This window comes from Harpia harpyja, chromosome Z (assembly GCF_026419915.1).
Source record: "Harpia harpyja isolate bHarHar1 chromosome Z, bHarHar1 primary haplotype, whole genome shotgun sequence".
Lineage (NCBI taxonomy): Eukaryota > Metazoa > Chordata > Aves > Accipitriformes > Accipitridae > Harpia > Harpia harpyja.
This window is the reverse complement of record NC_068969.1, coordinates 106949989-106971708: the sequence shown is the minus strand read 5'-3', so window position 1 is coordinate 106971708 and position 21720 is coordinate 106949989. Positions and strand designations below refer to the sequence as shown.

General features: G+C 61.1%; 1 protein-coding gene across 1 annotated transcript; it reads right to left on the bottom strand.

The window, feature by feature from the left end:
* Nucleotides 1-1367: 1367 nt before the first annotated feature.
* Nucleotides 1368-20384, bottom strand: ARID3C (AT-rich interaction domain 3C). Its single transcript, XM_052778186.1, has 7 exons — nucleotides 20045-20384; nucleotides 7067-7139; nucleotides 3685-3868; nucleotides 3202-3446; nucleotides 2621-2890; nucleotides 2354-2443; nucleotides 1368-1510 (listed from the first exon to the last, which is right to left on the bottom strand). Exons 1-7 carry the CDS (start codon nucleotides 20345-20347, stop codon nucleotides 1368-1370), a joined length of 1308 nt encoding a protein of 435 aa, XP_052634146.1. The 5' UTR covers nucleotides 20348-20384.
* Between the last annotated feature and the right edge of the window lie 1336 nt (nucleotides 20385-21720).

Here is a 21720-nt window from a genome sequence, read left to right as displayed (position 1 = left end):
TAGGGCACCTGTTTGCAGCCCAGACCCCCAAGAAACTGAGGCAACCCTGTGCTGAAGGCAAAGGTGAGGCGGGCTGTGAAACCTCAGGCACTGTAGCTGCTACCCCAGCGTATCACGGGCTGTGGGGACCTCCTGCATCCCCAAACTGTCCCCAGCCTAGGCATGGGAGCTTGGCGGGTGGCACCATCTCATGCAAACCACCCTCAACGCTGGTTTGGTTCAGCAGTTCACTTCCTTTAATAGATACACAGAGTCGCGTGGCTGCGGTGGGAGTGCTGGGGGGAGCCCGGCAGCACCGAGCCCCGGCCCCCTGCGCTGAGGTAGAGGTGAGCGTTGCTCCATGCTCGCCTGCTTTGGCACCCAGGAGTGCAAGCGGGTGGAGGAGGTGCCCGCCTGGCCCCAACGAGGTAGTTCGGAGTGCCCTCCATTTCCCTGCCCCCTGGCTGGGGACCCCAGCATCCGGGCAGTCTTTGGTGGTGGGGGGCACTGCTGGGCCTCCCTGCCCTGCACCCACCAACAAGCTCCTCCCACTGCACAAGCCCCACCCTGATATTAAGCTCCACCCCAGCCCCACCCCAATAAGCTCCACCCCACCTAACAACCTGTCACATCTCACCCCCCCCACTCCCACCAGTTTTCCTGGTATCTGCCCCTCAGGGTGACTGCCCTGAGCCGAGGACCTGAGGGGCTGAGATGCCACCACCCTGGGGTGGCCAGGGGACACCCAAAACCCTGGGGGTGTCTCAGGGCAGGGGCAGCAAGCCCAGGCAGCACAGGAGGGCTGCAGGGGGTAGGGGGTGCAGTATATAGGGGATGCAGTGTATGGGGGCTACAGTTTATAGAGGCTGCAGTATATAGGGACTGTAGTGTTTGCACTGAGGGTGTGCACAGGTGATGTAGTGTGTGCACTGCGGGTGTGTATAGGGGATGCAGTGTGTGCACTGGGGGTGCGTATAGGGGATGCAGTGTGTGCACTGGGGGTGTGTATAGGGGATGCAGTGCTTGCATTGAGGTCGGTATAGGGGCTGCGGTGTACAGGGGCTGCAGCATGCGGGGCCTGGGGGTGGCTCAGGTAGCAGGGGAGGCAGGAGCTGTATGGGGGGGAGTCACCTGGGGGCAGCGCCTGGGAAGGAAGGTGCACATGTCAGAGGGCACGTGCACGGAAGGGGTCCCATGTGCGGGGGTAAGGGACAAAAGGGCCCACGTGGGTGCTCACAGCCTTGCACGGACACAGCTCAGTATTGCAGCAAGGGGCACCTTCGGGTCCCCCATCCCACCTTGGTGGCCCAGCTGGGTCCCACAGCTCAGCCCCCCAAGCCCTGGGGACCCCCAACTGCTTTCGGGGTTGGGGGGTGGGGGCATCCCCTCTACGGCAAGGCGCTGGTGGGAGTGTGGCTGTGCGAGGGGGCTGGGAGCAGTGGGTTCTGGGCTGGCACGGGGTTCGGCTGGCTCTGGGTGCTCCCTCCACCGGGTGCCGGGGGGGCCGGGGGCCGGCGGGCGAACAGGACGCCTGGGGAGCAAGAGCAAGGGGGTTAAGGCAAACCCAGGGTTGGGGGCTCCGCTCACCTGTCCCTCAGCACCCAGGCTGGGGAGGTTGGGACCAGCACCCTGGGGGGCTCCAGCCCCCCCATCACCTTTGGTGCCTCCCCTGGCCCAGCCGCCCTCACCCATGTGGGGCAGCCCATGGGGTGGCCCAGGACTGTTTGGCTGGCAGCCCTGCATGCTGATTAGCCCTGACCTTTCTGGCTTGTTAAATATTTATGTCCTGAAGGAAAAGCCATCGATCGTAACTGGGGGTGTCTCAGTGGGGCAGTCAGGGAGCTGGGGGGCACGGGATGAACTGCTTAGACAGGTAGGTGCACATCGGCACCCCAAAGAAGCCTCTGCTCCAGCAAAGCACCCCAATATCTTGCCCTGCACCCAACACCATGCTCTGCAACCAGCCAACTCCCGCACCCAGCCAGAGATCCTCTGGGTACACCAGCATTGGGGTGACCCCAAATCCAAGCCCTGCCTGCAGGATCCCATGGTGGGGGATGACCCCAGGTGCCTTGTTGCACTTTTCAGCCTGAGTCCATCCGTCCGTCCATGCATCCATCCTTCCATCCATCCATCCATCCATCCATCCACCTCCATTTTGGCCCTTCATTGCTAGCCCCTGCTGGGGGCCAATTTCCATCCTTGCTGACACCCTCCTTCTCCTGCCCCCTCTCCCCAGGCCCTGCCACTTCATTACGATGGATTTTATAGTAAAGACATCAGATTGAAGGAAGGACTTGCTGGCCAGGCAGTGGCTATAAGTTATTGGATTTCCCAGCCGCAATTACACGGGCCAAGCGGCCCTTCTATTTACCTGTGTAGACAACTCCATTTATTTCTATTGACATGTTGATACTGCTAATGCCGTTGGTGGACAGGTTCAATGCAGTCTCCTGTCTGTCATCTGGGGAAAGGAAATACCAATATGAGTGTTAAGAGAAACAGAAACAAGAACCTGCCCAAGAGAGAGAAGCAGGGCTCCAGCCTCTCTCGGCATCCATGCTCCCCTCCAGCCACTGCTGCTCCCTCCTCGGGTGCCAGGGGATGGGGTGACCCAAGCTGAGGTGTTGCATCTTGCTACCTCGGTTGGAGATCTTGACATTCATGGGGAACTGGGAGGCCACTGCCAGCAGGTTGTGCTGCAGCGCGTGTTGCACCAGCCGCTGCTGCTCCTCCGCTGTCAGGGCCACCTTCTTCTCCGGGGGCTCCCCTGTCTCCATCTTCTCCCGCAGCTGCTCCAGCACCACCGCCTGCGAGGCGGCTGCTGCTTGGGCCGCTGTGAGGTGGTGGCTGGCCAGTCCCACCGGGATAGCGATGCGCCCTGGCACTGCTGCCGCCAGCACACCGTCCTCTGCAATGACCAAGAGAACTTAGTGGGTCTGTCCATTGCCACCCCAGCTCACCATCCCTAGCAGGTGCCACCTCCATCCCACTAGCATGGGGCAGGGCGGGCCACCATCCCCAGCACCTGGTCTTGGTACTCCTCCAAAGCCGGGAGAAATAAACCTTTCTTAGTCCCAGAGAGGGACTAAAAGAACAAAATTCTTCCTATTTTCCCCAAGCAAAAAGGGCAAGAGCAGACAGGGAACATCCCTGCTGCTGGAGTAGTGTCCATCCCTGGGGAGAGATGCCCACTGCAGGGCAGATGTGGTCTTCACCCACCTTTCTTAACAGTGTGCACTTGGCCGAGCTGGCCACAGCTGTGTGTGGAGATGCTAAGAGCTGGCAGAGGCATTTTGGGGGAGCCCAGCAGGGTTGGGGTGCCAGCTGGCGAGTAGTTGAAGAGTGCCGTGCCGAAAGTCTGCCTCCGTCCCTCCCGACGGTTGCTGTCGATGGCGGCTTGGAGCTCCCCGGGAGAGCTGAGCGCCCGCTTCTCACATTCATAGGGATACAGGTACTTCATGTATCTGCACAGGGAGAGAGCCCAGATGAGACCCAGCATCATGCGCCTCCCAGCCAGCTCTGTGCTGAGCAGGGACCAGGGTGGGGATAAGCACCCAGGAAGGGGCAGAGCCCTCCATCTCCTTTTGGTGCACCCCATGCTGGACCCTGCTTGGAGCTCTGGGACATCCGAGCCAGTGGGTATCCCAGGGTGGGTGTCCCAGGGTGGGTGTCCCCCACCCGCTGCCACTGCCGGCCACTCACTGCGTGCGGAGGGTGAAGGCAGCGCTGGTGATGGAGGTAGGTAGGTTGAGGCCCTTGGTGATCTCCCGCCAGATCTTCTTGTTGATGACTTCGACCAGGCCACCCTTGTCCGTCACCAGTCGGTACAGCGTGTACAGGTCCAGCACTTGCTTGGCCATGATGGGGATGCGGTTCACGGGTGTCCCTTCCAGCCACACATGGGAGAGAGAAAAGGGTGTGGGGTGAGCCCACGAGGACCCTCACTCCCTGGGGACATGGCTCCCACCTTGTCCCCACTGCCACTGCGGGTACCAGCTGCCCCACAAGGGGAGATGCATCTCTCCATGTTGGGTGAGCACCCACAGGCACTGGGGGTGCAGGCAGGACCCCAACTGCTTAAAGGCTTTCAGTGCCCTGCCTCAACAGACGTGACCCCAAATCCCCTTCAAGTGCCCTCAGCAGAGACCCTGACCCTGGTGCCCCAGCATCGCCTCCCCACTGAGGCCAGGGGCAAGGAGACATGGGGTCACCAGGGCTCTGTAAGACCAGCATGGATCATCATGGTTCCTACAGACATCAGGTCTGGTTACAACCACCTCCCCACTTTCCCAGTGCCCCCAAATAGTCCCACAGCCTTGCTCTGCCTCACGGCACCTTGGGGCAATGGTCCAGGCAGTGGCTGGAGGCTGCAGCAGGGCAGAGGAAGGATTAGCATCCCACCCCATCCCGTCCTGTCCCATCCCACCCCATATTTATTTCTCCTGCAGGGTGGCGGGGCGCAGGCGGTATTGGAAAGCCATCCATTTGGCCGGGGGAGGCTGTCACGGCCACGCTTTGCCCCTCAAACGAAGCCGTCATTCACCGCCATCCTCCAGCATCCCTAATTTATGGCCCTGATATTGGCTCAGCTTCTTCACATAAGCCTGAAAAATGAGCTCTTTTTATTCCTTTACTGAGTTCATTTAACTTTTTTTTTGTGTCTGTGTTGTTCGCCCAGTCGGGAAGGGGGAGAGGAGTTTATACTCCTGGGAAAAAGGCAGAGATATTGACTTGATATCTGCAGGCGGTCCCTCGCCAGCCCTGCCTGGGAGCTGCTGGCACCAGCCCCATCACCCTGGGGGGGCCCAATTTGAGGGCTCCCCATCACCCCAACATGCCAACGATTTTGTGGGGTCTCAGCCCCCAATCGAAGGCGTGCAGACTTCTTTTCTCTTTCCCCCTCTCCCCAGCCGTGGCGGCTAAAGAAAGCAGCTCGCCATTAATCTTGGGGCTGCGTGGGGCAGGCAGCTGGTGCCCGTCCTGCTGACAAAGGGACCTGTCTGCGTCCCCGCAGAGTGATGGCCCCAGCCCCGGCCAGGGCGAGCGGCACAAAAGCCCAGGGAGGTGATGCAGCCATTGTGGTGCTGCAATTAGCTCCTTGATTGATTAATGGCCCCATGTTATCTGCAGGGCCCTCGGCTTGGCAGAGAGATGGGGGGGCCCCACGGACCCCTGGTGAGTGAATGCAGAAATAGTCCCCCTATGTCCCAGCTTGCCACTTTTGGGGTGCCACAGAGGTTGGGGCATGGGGATGAGGTGCCCCACTGCCTGTACCCCACATCTGATGGCATCACCCCCACGTGCCACTGGGGCCAGGTGTCCCTGCCCTGTGCCATGGGGTCCCTGATGTCCTCCCCAGCAGGGCTGTCCCCAACCCATTTTTCAGACCCATTAATTTTCCAACCTGCTCACAAATGCCAGTGCCGAAACTGCCCTGACAAACAGAAGGGGGAATGCAGGTCCCTTCATTAGGGCTCACCCTGTAGGCACTGATCCCCCCTAGCCCACTGCCACCTTGGGGACACAGCCCCAGGGCTGCAGCCCCCTGCCCATGCACCCCTGGGTGCCCCAGCAACACCCAGGCTGACTCATGGGTGCTGCTTCTCAGCCAGCTCCCGATGACCCCCGGGATGTTGCCCCTGCCCAGCAGCCCCTCTGTCCCCTTTCTTTTTGCTACCTGGTTCCAAAATCCCCCACTCATCCAACAGGCACATGCACACCCGCACCCCCACACCTGCCTGCCCACCCACTCGGAGGAGGCGTGGGATGGAAGGGACAGGAGTGGGACAGCCGGACACAGAGGTGTGAGGAGCAGCATGGGCAGGGAAGCATTGGGCTCCCTCCCTCCTCCCCGCACCACCAGGCACTTGCTTAATTAGCCCCAGCCCCAATGGTGAGGGAGTTAATTAGCTCTGGAGAGAGAGATAATGAAGCCGCAGAATAGCCCATGAATCTTGTGGCTGATGGATGCTGGGGAGCTGAGGCAGAGCGGATGCTCCCACTCGCTTCCCGCAGCCTCGCACCAGGGCCAGGGGGTCTGGGGGCACCCATGGGGCAGTACCCAGACCCCTCCTGCCTCCAGCCTGGCTCCAGCATGAGCACCACGGCCGTGCCACCCACCTGCAGCAACACAGCCCTGAGTGAAATGAATTTGTGGGGTCTCAGCCCGACCCAAAAGTTTGATGACTGCCGCCCCACAGGCCAGTGGGTACCCTCACCACCCTTCCCACGGGCACGGCTTGGGGGCGACTGCCCCTTTCTGCCCACCCTCACCCCACACATGGCCAGCCCCACTGCTCCCGCACGCCCCCCCCCCCCCCAGCCTTCCCCCGTTAATTAGCTCAGCATTAACCTCTGCCTGGGGTTTACTGGCTATCGAGCGGCATGTTCATTAATCCACACACCAGCAAAAGGCTCTAATTAATACGGCTGGCCACACGCCCGCACTCGGCAACTTTTAATTGTCGCAGGCCCGGCCGGGGAGGGCGAAGGTTAAAGCATTTATCGAGTCCCCGGGAGCCGTCTCGGCCCCCCATGCTGATAGCAAAGATTTCCAATGCAGCAAGGCTGGCTGGCGAGCCCTTAACCCCTGGGTGCCCAGCGCTGCCCAGAGCACTGACCCCACTCCTGCAGCATCGTGGGCATCGCTAAGAGGTACCAGTAATGGGCCTTCTCACTGGGCACTGCTAAAGGGGAGCCCTAAAAGGCCCTGCAAATGGGCACTGCTAATGGGCATCATTAACAGGTGTTGCTAATGGCTGTCACCAAGGTGTATGCTAACGAGCATCCCCACCAGGCATTGCCAATGGGCATCCCTGCTGGACATCGCTAATGGGCATCTAATGGGCATCGCTAACAAGCATTGGCAATTGGCATTGCCAGCCCCAGCTCTGGCCAGGGGTGGGGGGAAGAGGGCAGGGGAGCCCCTCTGGCCAGCAGGCACCTAGTGGGGGGGAGTCTGTCTGGGGCAATGGGGGCAAATCTGCTGGGTGTCAGTTTATGCATGGCGTGTGTGTGTAGGAGCCCCCCCCAGGCAGCCAAGGCAGGGGTGTCAGTGGTGCCCACCCCAGCCACCCACCTTTACCTCTCTTCTGCATGAAGCCGAAGAGGTCATCCAGGAACTCCTTGCGTTTCGGGTCCTCGTCCAGTTCGTAGAGCTGGGGGCAGGAGAGAGAGGGGTCAGTGCTGCTGGCACATGTGGGTGTGCAAGGCAGAGGGGACAATGCCGGCAGCAGGACCCTGCCTGTGCCAGGACCTGGGATCACCCCACCTGCCAGAAATGAGAGGCTCTCCCTGCGCCATGGACAGGATCCCCTCCTGCACCCTCCGTGCTGGCAGCACTGGGCTCTCCCCATGCCTGGGGCCAGGTGTGAGCTCCCCAAACACCACTGACTTTTGCACCCTTGCTGCAGAGATGTTGCATCTCTGCCTCAGTTTCCCCTGCACCTTGCCTCCCTAGGTGGAGGGATGACAGTGTTTCAGCCTGGGAAGATGATGCCAATGTAGATGGGGCAGCAGCAAATCCTGGGCCCCCAGGCAGGTCCCTGGGACAGGGATGCTCAGCCCTGCTCTGGCTCAGCAGCCTCCGGGCACTGCCCAGTGCCAGTGTTCACCTGGTCACAGCATGGGACCAGCATCCTGCAGGGACATGCATCCAACGGCACAGCGGAGATGCAGGTCCCATCCCTGGGCAGGGTGAGCTGGCAGGTCCAGGGCGCTGGGTCCTGGCGAGGGAGCTGCAAGCGCCTGGGCTGCCCTACTCAGCTGGGGTGACAGGGCTATCGACAACCTGATAAGCATGGCTCAAGCCATGTCACCGTGGAATGGAGCCTGATCGATGGCCAAGGAAAGTGTGAGGTGCCTCCGCAAAGGGACACGCTGCCAAATCCTCCTCCTTCAGCTGGGCACAGTGACCCCAAAGCCACGGCCCCTGGCCAGTCACAGGGACCCCAAATCCATCTTCCTTGGCTGCACATGGGAACCAGGGTGTGAGAGTGGCAGTGACACGTCCCTGCAAGGCACGAGGACCTCTTGCAGTGGATCCACATGTGCAAAGCCAGATTTGTGTGCACTGTGTGCAAGTGCATGAGCCTCAAACTGCGAGTGCACCAACACTGGTGCTCTTGCGTTCTGGCAAGTTTGTGGGAGCACCGATGTGTGTGCAAGCCGGTGAGCGTGCACGTGGTTGCACAGATGCACACATACAGACGGCTTTGAGGACACTTATGTGTGTTGAATGGATGCAGGTCCGGATGCATGGACACAACCTCCCCCAGGCTGAGCTGACAGATGGCACTGGGGAGGCAAGTGCAGCCCCTACATCAGGGACATGAAGCGCCGGCTCCATGCGAAAGCCAGGGCTCGCCTGATTCCAGCACAGCGCCTGGGTGACCATGACAAATTGGAGCCTGCCAGATCGATGGCCCAGCAGTAAAAGTCAGAGCACATGAAGGAAAAATTAGCACCAATCGAAGGTGCTATAGACACCAATTCCTCCCAGCAAGCCCGGCAAGAATTTAAAGCCATTGAAAAGAAACAAAACTCAGCAGTCCAGAATGGATTTCCAAAATATATACAAAGAAATGCAAGCTGGAAAACAAAGTCAGGGACAAAATAGAGTCGTTTAAAAAACAATTGTGCTGGGAAAGGCCGTTAAAAACCAATAGAAAGGGAGCACCCCCCCCATCGCACAGCACATCATTCACGGACAGATAAAGGGAGCTGTGCTGCGGAGATGTCAGGCTGCAGGGATGGGGGGATGCAGGGATGTGATGGGGACACATAAATGCAGGTATATGGGGATGGAGGGATGCAGAGACATGGGAATGTAGGGATGTGGGGATGCAGGGATGGGGCAACATGGGGACACACAGGGATGCTCCTACAGACACCCCATGGTTCCCATCATTGGATGGACACATCTAACAGAGTCCCTCACATAACCCATGGCTGTCAGCTGCCTGTCTCTTGTCTAACAGATGGGTGCTAACTGCCTGTCCCTAACCTAGTCTATGGGTGCTACTGCCTGTCTCCCACCACACCCGCGGGTGCTGACTGCCTGGCTCTGAGCTCCTCCACGGTGCTCCATCCCTGTCCCTTCCTTGCCCTCTGGGTGCCATTTACCTGTCCTCTCCTTGCAGCAGGGTGCTCTTGGGGTGCCCCAATCCCTGGATGCCAGCACCCTGTCTCTCCCCTCCACTGCTCCCTGCCCTGCTCTGTGCCCCCTCCACATTGCCTGCCCTTTCCCAGGAGCTCCTCAAGCCATCCATTACAGTAACTAGGTCAGGCTTGGAGCAGAGCTCCAGGGGGCTGCTTTGATTTCTGCCCAGGGAAGGCTACGTGAGACAGGCTTTGCCTGCATTTCCCTGCCTCTCCCTGCCTGCAGCAGGACTCCAACCCTCACCGCTCCACACCAAGCCTGTTTCCACCCACTGTGATCTCCTGGCTTGCCAAAAGCAGGAACAAACCCCCCAAAACCGGCAATAGCTGCCCATCCCACAGCAGGGTGAAGCCACCGCCTTCCTGGGGGGTCAACCCAGTGGGTGGGCTCCTGCACCCACGCCTCCACTGGGCCCCCGGGTGCCACTCGTGTTTCTCATTCCACCAAGGCAGGCAGGATCCCACCCAGCACGTGCTGCCACTGCCTCCAGCCCCCAAAACAGGTGTGACCTCCAAGTGCCGGGATCTATTTTTCCACTATTTATTAACCTCTAACCTTTTATCTGTGGGCCACTGAGATGCAAAAACACATTACATCAAACGGGGAGCAAAGGTCGGCTTTTAAGCGGAGATGAGAGCGGAGCTAACAGGGGACCAGCCAGCAGGGCCCTCAGGTGCACTGGGAATGCACCAGGTGTCCCATGAGATTTGGGGATGTTCAGGCTAGACAGGAGGTGGTTTTGGGGGATTCTTGCTGATGGGGAGTGGGCTGGGTTCCAGACAAGGCTGGCTATGGGATCCAGGCGTCACAGGTTCACAGGAGTGGCTTACGGGTGGCAAGGGCGGTGGCACGGGTGGTGGCATGGGTGGTGGTCTGCCACAGCCTCCAGGCAAGGAGGAACCCTCAAACAGCCCCAGCCCTGAGGCAGGAGCCAACTCCATCCCTTACCCAGGGCTCCAGGCCCTGCCACTCACCCTCCTCCTCCTCCTGCAGGGTGGGCACTGTGGTCCCCTCCTGCCTCACCTGGGGACTGACCATCTAAGAGGCAGATCACAACCCTCCAGGGTCACACACAATCCCTGTGGGGGGGCACACGCCTCATGTGGGTGTACAGAACCCCACATGGGCCGACACAACCCCACACGGGTGTGCACAAGCCCATGCAAGCATATACAACGCTACACAGGAATGCAGAACCCTGTATGGGCTTGCACAACCCCATGTGAGTGTGCACAACCTTGCGTGGGTACAAACGACCCCACATGAGTGTGCACAACCCTTCATGGGCACACACAACTCCACACAAGCATGTGCACAACTCTGTACATGCACACACATCCACCCAGGGCCACGCACAAGCTTGCGAGGGCACGTACAACCCTGCACAAGCATGCACAACCCTGCATTGGTGTGCACAACCCTGCGTGGACACTCAGAACATCACATGAGTGTGCACAACCCTGTACATGCACACACACAACCCGCACAGGCACAAATCCCTACACAGGCACATACAACCACATCCAGATGCGCACAGCCTCCTACGGGCACGCACAACCCCAGGTGAGCATGCACAGCCTTTCATGGGTGCACACAACTCTGCACAAGCAGCCACAACCCCATACGTGCATGCACAACCCCATACAGACAAGCACAAGCCCAGACGGGCATGCACAAGCCCAGACTGGAACACACAACACCAGACGGGCACGCAGAACCCCATACGCGCATGCACAACTCTAGACAGGTATGCACAACCCTGGTTGGGCACACACAACCCCAGCCGGGTACGCACAGCCCCAGACAGGCATGCACAGCCCCAGAGAGGCACAGCCCGCAGGGACACCCACCACCCCAGAGCATCCCCCCACTGCGCACCTCGGAGCAGTGGGGCAGTTGTGCAACATGAGCAGCGGCTCCTGCTTGTGGTGACCTATGAGCAAGGACCCTTTTAATCGTGTTTGTATTGATATAATTAGTAACTCATTTAACGCCATCAATGTAACTATATACCTCTATAAACAGAAGTATTAAACTGTCAAGCCTGGGGATCGATATCCCGCTGGTGCGCAGCACAGCTCTACTCTGCCAACCCCGGGGACCCCATCCATGGTTCTCGGCCCCCCCCAAAAGCCATGGGACTCCCAGCACCACCCCAGCTTCACCCAGCACCGCCACTCCGGTGATGGTGTGGGGCCAGAGCAGGGTGTCCTCGTCCCCACCCCACCCTGGGTGCAGCTCTGGGGACCCCGCTCCCTCCCGTCATTCCATTGCCATGGCGACGTCTTTATTCCTTAAGGGATGGGGATAACGGGGCTTGTCATGCAGGTTAAAGGTCAGCGGGTCGAACATGTTTTATTAAAGGGACGCAAATAGACCTTGTGCCTCCCCCTCATCCTCATCGCCATTAAATAACATCATTAGCACCTCTCACTCACCCAAGAGAAGCCTCTCCCAGAGCCGGGGGGGCTTGTAGGGCTGGAGCTGGGGTGCCTGGCACCCCTTAGCCCAGCTGATCGCCTAGGCAGAGGAAGGATGCGGTCAAGTGCTAAGCCACTCCTCAGGCACCTCCAGGCTGCCCTGCTCCAGCGAGCCCCCCCCCAGCCTCCCCCGGGCCCTGCTGCCAAGGGAAGCGATCGCAGCAGGACCACCCGCAGCCCCCGCTCAGCTGCCACCTCCTGCTGGCAGCGAGGGCTCAGATCAGCAACCAGGATTTAATCCACTTAATACGAGCTGTATTGATCCCGGACCCTGCTCAGCTCCCCCCAGCCTCGCATCCCCCCCCCCAACTCTGGGCAGCTTAATATGCACCACATTGATTAGCTGCACTGCTAATTTTTCCATCTGGCCGCTGCTCACGCAGGGAGCTCAGGTAACACTTGTCTCCGCGCTCCCCCCCAGCCCCCTCGGGGTGCAGCCACACACCACGGGAGGCCGACTGCTGACGGGCTATTTTGGAGTCCTTGCACCCCTCCGGAGCATCACTGTTGCCTCTGAGCTGGGGGTTCCTGGCTCCTTCCCCAGGAAGATGGGGCACAGCCAGGCACCAAGACACTGGGGTGTCCTCCCCTGTGTCCTGATGGCATAGGGGGGACAGGAAAGCCATCAGTGCCTCAGTTTACCCTGCAGGCACTGGCTATTCCCAGTTGATGCGCAGCCCTGTGCACCCCGGGGTGCAGGGACCCCAACAGTGTCCACTGTCAGAGCCCTCCCAGTGTCCCCCAGCCATGGGGCACACACAAAGGAGCTGAGGGCTTGTGGGTCCCCCCCCCCATCCTCATTGCCAGAGCTGGGGGGCAGTTCACTCCCTCCCGGGCACAAACCACCCCCTGACCTTGTGAGCCACTGCTCACCGTCGTTAATAAGTTAATGGTTATGGGACGCCTTTGCCGGGATGCCTGCTGCATTCGAAGGTGCTGGCAGCTCTTGGGGGGTGGGGGGCTGCATCCCTGACTCCACAGCACCAATGGGCACTGGGGTGCTCGCTCGCCCCAACATCCCCAGCCTCAGCGGTCACCCCACCAGTGTGGCTGGACACCTCCGTCCGGATCCCTCTCCCAGTGCCGTGGCTCCTCCTCAAAAGCCTTTCATCATGCTTAATATTTAACGGCGCTTTATAGAGTAGCAGGTTTAATCAGCACTGATAACGCGGCAGATCCGGCAGGTCATTAAAACCCCCCTTCCCGCCGCAGCGGGCGCCGCTGCTCTCGGGAGAACCGCCTGCTGCAAACATTAACCTGGCTTCGTGCAAAGTGAGGGACTGTGTGCTGGCAGAGCTGGCCTTGGGACGGCAGGTCCCCCACCCACAGCCCAGCCCCGGGGTGAAGGGGGGCTCACAGGGTTCCTAGCCTCCTCCTCAACCCATTTTGCAGGAGGGGAAACTGAGGCACAGCGTGCCAGCATGGTTGCCCCAAGGGTTGAGCCAGAGGAAACATGCCGTGTGGTGCCACCGTGGGCACCATCCGTGGCCCTGTCCCGCCATCCCACATCCATCTGTCTGGGGGCTACGGCACGGGGGGCGGTGCTGGCTCCCGGCGAGTGCGTGTCCCCCACGATAGGCCCCTTGTTACTCGTTCATGGCTGAGCAGGCAGGGAGTCAATGAGGGGATTTGTTCTGGTTAACCTCCCTGACCCACTGGTGTTTGCCACGCCACCGCCTCCCCCTCCATCCTTGCTTTCCTCTCCATCCCTGCCTCCCCCTCCATCCTTGTCTCTCCCTCGAACCCTCCTGGGGCAACCGCAGCCAGGGGACCCCCCTCCAGCACCAGCACCACCCCAGGTGTCCCCTGAGGGACATGCATACGCACACCCACTACATGTGCATGGGTGTGCACACAGGGCATGTGCTTGCACATGTGGGGATCTGTGCATGCACACACCTGCTATAGAGCTGGGTGAATATGGGGGTGCACACCTGGGGCGGCTGTGTGCACGCCTGGGATGTGCATTGGGCGCTTGGTGACACCCCCCCACCCCGTGCACCTCCAGCCCCATCCCTTTCCTCTGGATGCTTTGAAGGGATGATGGGGAGAGCTGGTGGCCCCCCCCACCCTGTGCCGGCAACCTCAGCCCCCACCTCTGCCTCTGGAAGAGCCGCATGCCCGAGCAGAAAGGGCATCTGGGGCTGGTGCTCGCTCCTGCCCTGTCACCAGACACGGGACATGGATGCTGGATCCAGGATGGAGCAGCCCCAAGTTGCAGCCTACAGGGTGGAACACAGCCCCACCGACATGGTCATCCCCAGTGGGTGCCCTGTGCCCCAGGGGATAGGTCTCCACAGCCCCCACGTACAGAACCCATCACGCTCACCCTCTGCATGCTCATACACCCAGTGTACTCCCACTCACATACTCACACAGCCCCCAGCTTGCTCTGCACAGGCACACATCGTGTGCACGCTCTCCTTGTGCACACTCACCCCCAGACACGCTCTCCTTGGGCAAACAGCCCCCCCATGCATGCTCACACATGCCCCTATATGTGCTCTCCCTCTGCACACACAGGCCCCTGTGCATGCTTATGCACCCCCTATACACTCTTCCCACGCACACATGCTCCTTGTGCAGTCATCCATACCCTTTACACACTCTCCCTGTGCACACCCACACATCACGTGCACACTCACACACCCTCTATACCCACACACACCTTTTGCACACACACCCTGTGCACACTCACACATCCCTTATACGCTCTCTCTGTGCACACGTACACACCTGCTGTGCATGCTCATACATCCCACGCACGTTCCCCCTGTGCAAACACCCCACTCATGCATGCTCATAGATTCCCTACGCATTCCCCCTGTGCACATACACACACATTCTGTGCACACTCATGCAATCCCTATACACACTTCTCCGTGCACGCACCCCTCTTGTGCATGCTTATGCATTCCCTATACACTCTCTCCCTGGTGCACACTCACGCAACCCCTACACACACTGTCCCCTATGCATGCTCACCTCCACACACATGTGAGCTTGCTCCCACACGCCCACGTAGCTGCAAAACCCCATGGGCATCCTGGTGGGACCAGATCCCGCCTCCCCAAGGGCAGATCCTACCTCCTCACCGCAGCCCTGCCCAGCCTGCTGCCGGCACAGGGGATTTACCTCCATTATTAATGCAATTAGTGGATTAGTGGAGGCCCAAGTCAGCGAGGAGGTGCATACCCCCCAAATTCCCCACTCACATCTGATTCCAGGGCGGCAGCCGGGGAGGATGCTGGGGACAGCCACCGGGTGGGGGGCCCTGCCAGCACTCCTCTCCCACCTGCTGCGCCTTTATTCTCACACCCTTGATTAGTTTTTACACCTCCTATTTGGAGCCCCCGATCCCAAGCCCTCAGGACCCCCCAGTTGGGAGATGGTGTCATGGCAGCTGCAGAGGCTCTCAGCATCCCCTGGACTGCAGCGGGGCTGTGAAGGGCCCTGGGGGGTAGCAGGGGGAGCAGGGGGCTGGCACCCACCAGGACTGCTCGGCACAGTGGGCTGGGGCAAGGGGCGCAGGGGTAATTTTGGAGGGGGGCTCAGCCCCCAAACCCTGCCTTAAACACCCACGGGTCCATACAGCTCTGTACGTGGAGACACTGGTCCATGCATGAGCAGCAGTGCCCATATACACTGGGACACTACACGTGTCCCTATACATACACACGGGTGTGTTCAGACATGCATGGGCACACCATACACATGTGGGCACACACAGGGTGCCGTACACACCCCTACACACACACATAGGGGTCCATAAACACTTGGCCACATCTGTACACACTGGGGCACTCATACAGGTCCATAAGCACACACCAGCACCCACACCAGTTCATACACGCTTGGGCACTTATATGGATCCACACACACACATAGGGTCTCCCAGGGATCCTTACACACGTGGGCACTCATATGGGTCCACACACATGCATCAGCACTCACACAGGTTCAGACACACACAGGCAGACCCCTACACTTACATGGGTATTTATATGGATCCATACACTCATGTTGGTCCACACGCACACACATGCTAAGAACACCTCCATATGCACTCCCAGCCAGTACCCCAACAGCCCCCCACTCCTGCCCCGTGCCCCTGCACTTTGGGCTGCTGGAGCTGTTGCTGCTGGAGATAAGCATGCTGACCCTTGCCACTGCCACCACTTCCCAGCTGCAGGTGGTCCCAGCCCCAGGGCAGAGCTCTGCCTGCAGGTTTGCTGGCGAGAAGCCCCCAGGCAGCTGTGGACAGAAGCAAACACCACGTCCATACCCCCCGCCTCTGCGGTGTAACAAGAGACCCTCTAATTTAGCCCCGGGAGCCCTTCAGTTGTTGCTCCTGCACCTGGGTTGAAGATGTGATGAGGCCGGGGGGGGGTGGGCTGGGGCAGGGAGACCACCTCCCTCTCCCCAGGGTCCCTCTCCTGAGCCACCTCCATTCCCTGGCAGGCAGGGACAACCCTGCAGGAGAAAGCAATGGGGATGGAGGCAGGAGGGCACGCACTGCAGGCCCTGCCACCCCATTTTGGGATGACCCCGAGGCATGGGTCGGAGGTCTGTGTCACAAGGAGGGCTGCAGCCAACTCAGAACACTTTCCTCCAGGCTTTGAGATGCAAGCACATGCATTCACGACCGGTGAGCCTCCCCTAAACACATGTAAAGAGCAGATGGGTGCAAGAGGCAACTGCCAACATCACGGGGTGCATGGGACAGGAGCAGCACCATGGCGAGAGCAGGAACAGCCATGCCAGGGCTGGCCAAGGATGATGGCAAACAGCTGCTGGCAAAGCCAGCCATCCCCAAATTAACCGCTGAGGCTACCAGACACCCAAGAGTCCCCAAAGGGCTGGCTGGGGCTCACCCCCCCCAGCTGCTCCTGGACAGGGAGGAAGGAGCTCCGAGGAGTCCTGATCGCCCCAACCACAACCAGATAGGTCTGAACACGCTGGCAGGGAGGGCATCCTCCTGCCAGCACATGCTCTGCTACCAGAGAGCTGGACACAAAACCCAGGTTTTTGAGTCCCTCCTGCCCTGAGCCTTCCCACAGGGCCACCTCTGGGTAGAGCTGGGGGATGGAGACAGAAGTCCCTGGTTCTGGCGCTGCTCTTCCATCGCTTGGAGGAAACCAGGGTGCCCATCCCTATGTGTGTGCATGGGTCCCTGAGGGCGAAAGCTGAGTTCATGGGGCTGAGCTGCCACCAGCAATGCCAGGTTCTTCCCAGTGCTCTCCAAGTCAAATGTGCGATGCAGCACCGCAGCATCGCAACTTGGTGGCATCCCCAACCCCAGGGAAGCGGGGGTTCATGGGTAGCACACAGTCAGACCCCACTGGGTGCCCCCCACCCCGGGGCTGGGGCTGCCTTGCAGCGCTGGGTGCGGAAGATGTCCCGGACCTTTGCCCAAGTCTCTACCCATGTGTCCTTATCAAGTGTACATAGACCGGCGCCGGGGGGCTGATGCAAGAGGCAGGGGTGAGGGGGTCTCACAACCCCTTAACATCAGAGTGGCTCTCCCAGATCAGAGCAAAGGTCGCGCCAGCTCCCCCAAACTGGTGCCTCAGAAAATGTGTAAAACCAGGGCACACACATGAGATATTTCCCCAAAATGCTCCTCTGGGTGAAGCAGTGTTTGCCTATTAACCCTGAATGGGTTTCTCCACCGCAACCTCATCCTCCGCTCCCATTTTTAGCACCAGCACACTGTGTGGAAAAACCCCATGGCTGGTCATGCACCAACCTCCCACCCCATCCCCATCAGGGCCCCCTCCTTGCTGCCAAGAGCCAGGGAAGTGGCTCCCTGCCTACCCACCGCAAACTAGCCTGGATTTGGTGGTCCCCGTTCACTTAGCTCTACCTCCCACCCAGGAGGATGACAGCAAGGACAGACCCTGAGACCTGTCCTGGGTGATGCCAGCAGTGCCGTGCTGGCAGGGGGAAGCTTCAAGCAGGAGGCGCTGGTAGTAAACACAGCCCTGGCCACCGCCTGGTCTCTCCCCAGCTCCAGGACCCCCATGCCCACATTGCCAGTTCCCCAGCAAGTTGCGAGCAGGCACATGCTGCCCTCTGTGCCCCACAGCATCCCAGCCCAGCCCTGGGAAACCTCTGAAAGCCCCAGCACAGCCACCCTCCCCACTCAACCCCCACTGAGAACTGAGAACCTGTTTCCCAGGCTGGGTGAGGCACAGCCCTGCAGCCTGGGGACAGCGCAGGGGGGACACGTTCCTCCCAGGCAGGGGCATGTCCCCTCCCAGATGATCACACAGGAGGAACAGGAGTGACAGCCACCCTGCAGACCCCAACACAAGCTGGCACGACAGCCTGCCCCAAACTGCCACCCCATACACGGCAGCACTACGCAAAGGTAGGGCAGGGCTGGTCCCTGTAACTCCTTTCCCCTCTCCCTGTCCCATCCTGTATAAGCCATCCAGAGGCAATTGGGCGCCTTGTCCCATGGACCCAGGGGTACTGAACACAATGGACATCCCTCTGTCCCCCGGTCTGGCTGGGACATGCCATCAGGTGGGAAACCCAGGCGTGGGTCTCTGGAGCAGGGATCTATCACCTTTCTAATCAGGGTTGGAGAAAAAAGAGCAAGCGAGGAAGCAGCCAGCTCTCACCCTGGGAACTGGTGGCAGGATTTATCCCCTGCCCCTGCCATCCATCTCCTGGTATTCACACTGCGCTGCCGGCTTTGCTCCTGCCCCGCAAGAGGAGCGCGGGCCATCCCAGCCAGTGCCAGAGTGTGAAGCTGAAGGCCGAGAAATGCCAGGGATGCTTTCTCTGTGTAAAGCCTCCCCAGGCTCAGGAGGGAGGAGCCGCTTCCCACCTCCCGGCTGACCCCAGGAACCGGACAGTCAGCCTTTTTCTGCGCAGCGGGTTGTAACGTAACACTTCCCAGACAAGCTATTCGGCCTATGCAGTGCACCCACCCCAGACCTCTCCAGGTTGCTTTTGAGGCAGCGTTGGGTGCTGGCAGCCTCCCCAGGCACGGCCATGGGGCACACGCTGCCTGCGCCCTGCCTGCACCCATATCTGCTGCCTTGCCGGCAGGCGCCCACTGTGGTGAGCCCTGGCACCTCCGAATAACATCATGTTGTGCAACCTCAAAACAGAAAAGGCAGCAGCATGGCCCCACGGCGCCCGAAAGTTGGGTGCCTGCTGCTGTCCCCATTCCCTCCTGCCAGAGCCACTGTGGATGAGCCAGTAAGTCCCCTCGTCCCACCGTCTCCTGAGCAATACCATCCTAAAAAGCCACACACCAGCTGTACAGGGACATGTCTCCCTGCTCCGTCCCCTCGCCACATCCTCCCTGTCACCCAGCCTGCCACCAGCGTCACCCCTCTCTCCCCGCACAATGAAGCTGAGCACATGGGGAGCGCAAACCCGACCTGGCGCTGTGCAGTCCACAATCACACTCACGCTTACACCCGCGCATGGAGCGGCACCCACTGCATGCGAACCAGCACAGATGGGATCCACGCACATTAAATACAGAGAGGCCTTTCCTCCATCCCTATATATGAGCCCTCTCCCTGCGTCAGATCTCTGTGGGACAGGGGTCTCCCCTATGCCCACCAGGAGTGAGGTGACAGGGTCGACACGCTGCTCCCTCCAGCCAACATAAGAAATCAATGAGCTGCATTGACCAGATCTAATACATCCTGGCCCATGTGAAGACACGGGGGAGCTCGGCTCCGTGGCCCACCAGCTCCTTGGGGTGACCACGTACCAGAGCCCTCGACCTTGTTTGTCTCTGCAAAACCTCCATGGACAGGGGGTCACCCTGTTTTACCCATTACAGAAAGCACCAGGGATGGAGCCTGCATGGGTCAGGGTGGGCACAGGGAGGTGCCTGGACACTGGGCACCCCGTCATGCTGCAGGGCCTGGGGACAGGCATAGGGGACACCAAAGAGGCAGGGGACATGAAGTAGGGGTGAGGTGGGGTTTGGCGGCGAGGAGGTAGGGAGCACATGAGGATGCCTTTAGGGTGGGACAGGGCTCTGGGACAGGGGCAGTGAGGAGCATTCAGGGGGTACCCATCTGGGGCAGGATGGGGCTCCGGGACAGGGGTGCTGGGTTGCACTGACTGTACTTGCCTGGGATGAGGTTTGGGGGCAGTGGAGGGGGCCTAGGGGGTTCTCATTTAGGGTGGCACGGTAATAATGTCTGGGGGTAACGGGGGTACTGGCAATGTCTGCTTGGGGTGGGAATGGGATGGCGCTTGAGGTAGTGGGGGTGCCCATTTAGGGTGGGACACAGACAGGGTTTGGGGGCAGTGGGGGGCATAAGCAGCCTGAATTCAGGGAAGGCTGAACTCCGAGTTTGGGGGCCGTGGGCGGACACCGGGGATGCCCGCCTGGATCGGCCGGTGCTGGTGCCAGTGCACCGGGCTGGCGGATGCCTCCTACCTGCTTGAACTGCTCCTCGTAGGTCCACTCGTGGTGCGGGGGGGGCGGCGGGTCGTGGGGCTCCCCTTCTTCCTCCTCCTCCTCCTCCTCTTCCTCTTCTTCCTCCTCCTCCTCCTCCTCCTCCTCCTCCTCCTCCCCCGCGGCGGCGGGCGGCGGGCGCAGGCCGGGGGCCGGGCGGCGGCGGGGAGCAGAGGGCGGCGGCCCGGGGCCGGGGCCGGGGCTGGGTTCGGCCGGGAGCCGTCGGGGAGGGCCGTCGGGGCCGCGGGCCAGGCGGGCCGCCTGCTGCCGCTGCAGGCTCTCCATCACCGCCGCCAAGCGCAGCCCCCCCGCCGCCCCCGGCCCCCGCGGCGGGGCGGCCGGCTGCGGGCACAGGGCACGGCTTCAGCGCCGCCGCCGACGGAGGAGGAGGAGGAGGAGGAGGAGGAGGGAGGGGAGGAAGCACCCCCCACCCCACCCGCTCTTCCCCCCCCCCACGCTCCCGGGGGCCCTGCCCAAAAGTTAGCCGCGGAGCCGCCGCCGCACCGGGCGCGGCACCCGCTGCCGGAGGGGCTGCCCTCCCCGCCGGGACCACCCGGCACCCTGTCCCACCGGGGACCGGCACTCCGGGACCTCATCCCCGCTCCTCCGGGGGACGCCTCCCCCGCTCCCACTGGGGACAGGTCCGACCCGGGACCCCCGTGGCTGTCTTGCGCGGAGCCCCCCTCCTCGGTCCGCTGGGGACCGTGTCCTGCTGGGACCCCCCGCCCCGGTCCCACCGGGGACCGCGTCTTGGGGATCCCGGGACCCCCTTCCCGGTCCCACCGGAGACCTCTGCCCCGACGGTCCCACCAGGGACCGTCTCCTACCGAGCGCTCCCCCCGCCCCGGCCCCGCCGGGGACCCCGTCCCGGTCCCACCGGAGATCCCCCCTCGGTCCCACCGGGCGCCGTCTCCTCCCGGGACCCTCCTCCCGTTCCCACCGGGGACCCCGCTCCCGCTCCCTGTCCGACCGGGGGTGCCCGCACCCCGCTCCCACCCTGCACCCCCGCGCTGCCGGGGCCCCTCCGTCCCTCACCAGGGCGGGTTTGGCCGCCAGGCTGGGGTTTTCCACCATGCCGCCGGCTCCGAGCGCTGCCCGGGGCTCGCCCCGCCGTCCCGGGGGGCACGGCCGGCTGCTCCGCCCGGTCCCGGCCCGCCGCTCACATGGCGCCGCGCCCGCCGATATTTCTTTTATTCCGCAGCAGATGAGGGTGGGTGGGATTTTTCCCTCTTTTCTTTCTTTCTCTCTTTCTTCATTTTTTTTTTTTTTTTGCAACAAGTGGCAGGCAGGCAGCAACACCCCTCCCCGCTCCCATTTGCTAGAGCACGTCAAGGGAGTCATCCGGGGAGGGCCGGTCTTGCGGCAGCCCCGGGGGATCGCCCCGGGACCGGCCCGCCGAAAGCCGGCCCGGAGCCGCCCTGCGCGGGGCCGCGGGAGGAGATGGGGCTGGGGCTGGGGGCGCTGGGGGCTGGGCGCAGAGGGTCCAGGTATGCATACATGTATGTGTGGGGAGAGGGCAGTGTATAGGAGGGGGTGTGCAAGGGGTCTGTGCACGCATATGTAAGAGGGTGCTGCACCCATTGCACGCATGCACAGGGCGTCTGTGAACGTACAGATGCCTGTGTGTGCTGGGAGAAGGTAGTGCATTGCACGAGTGT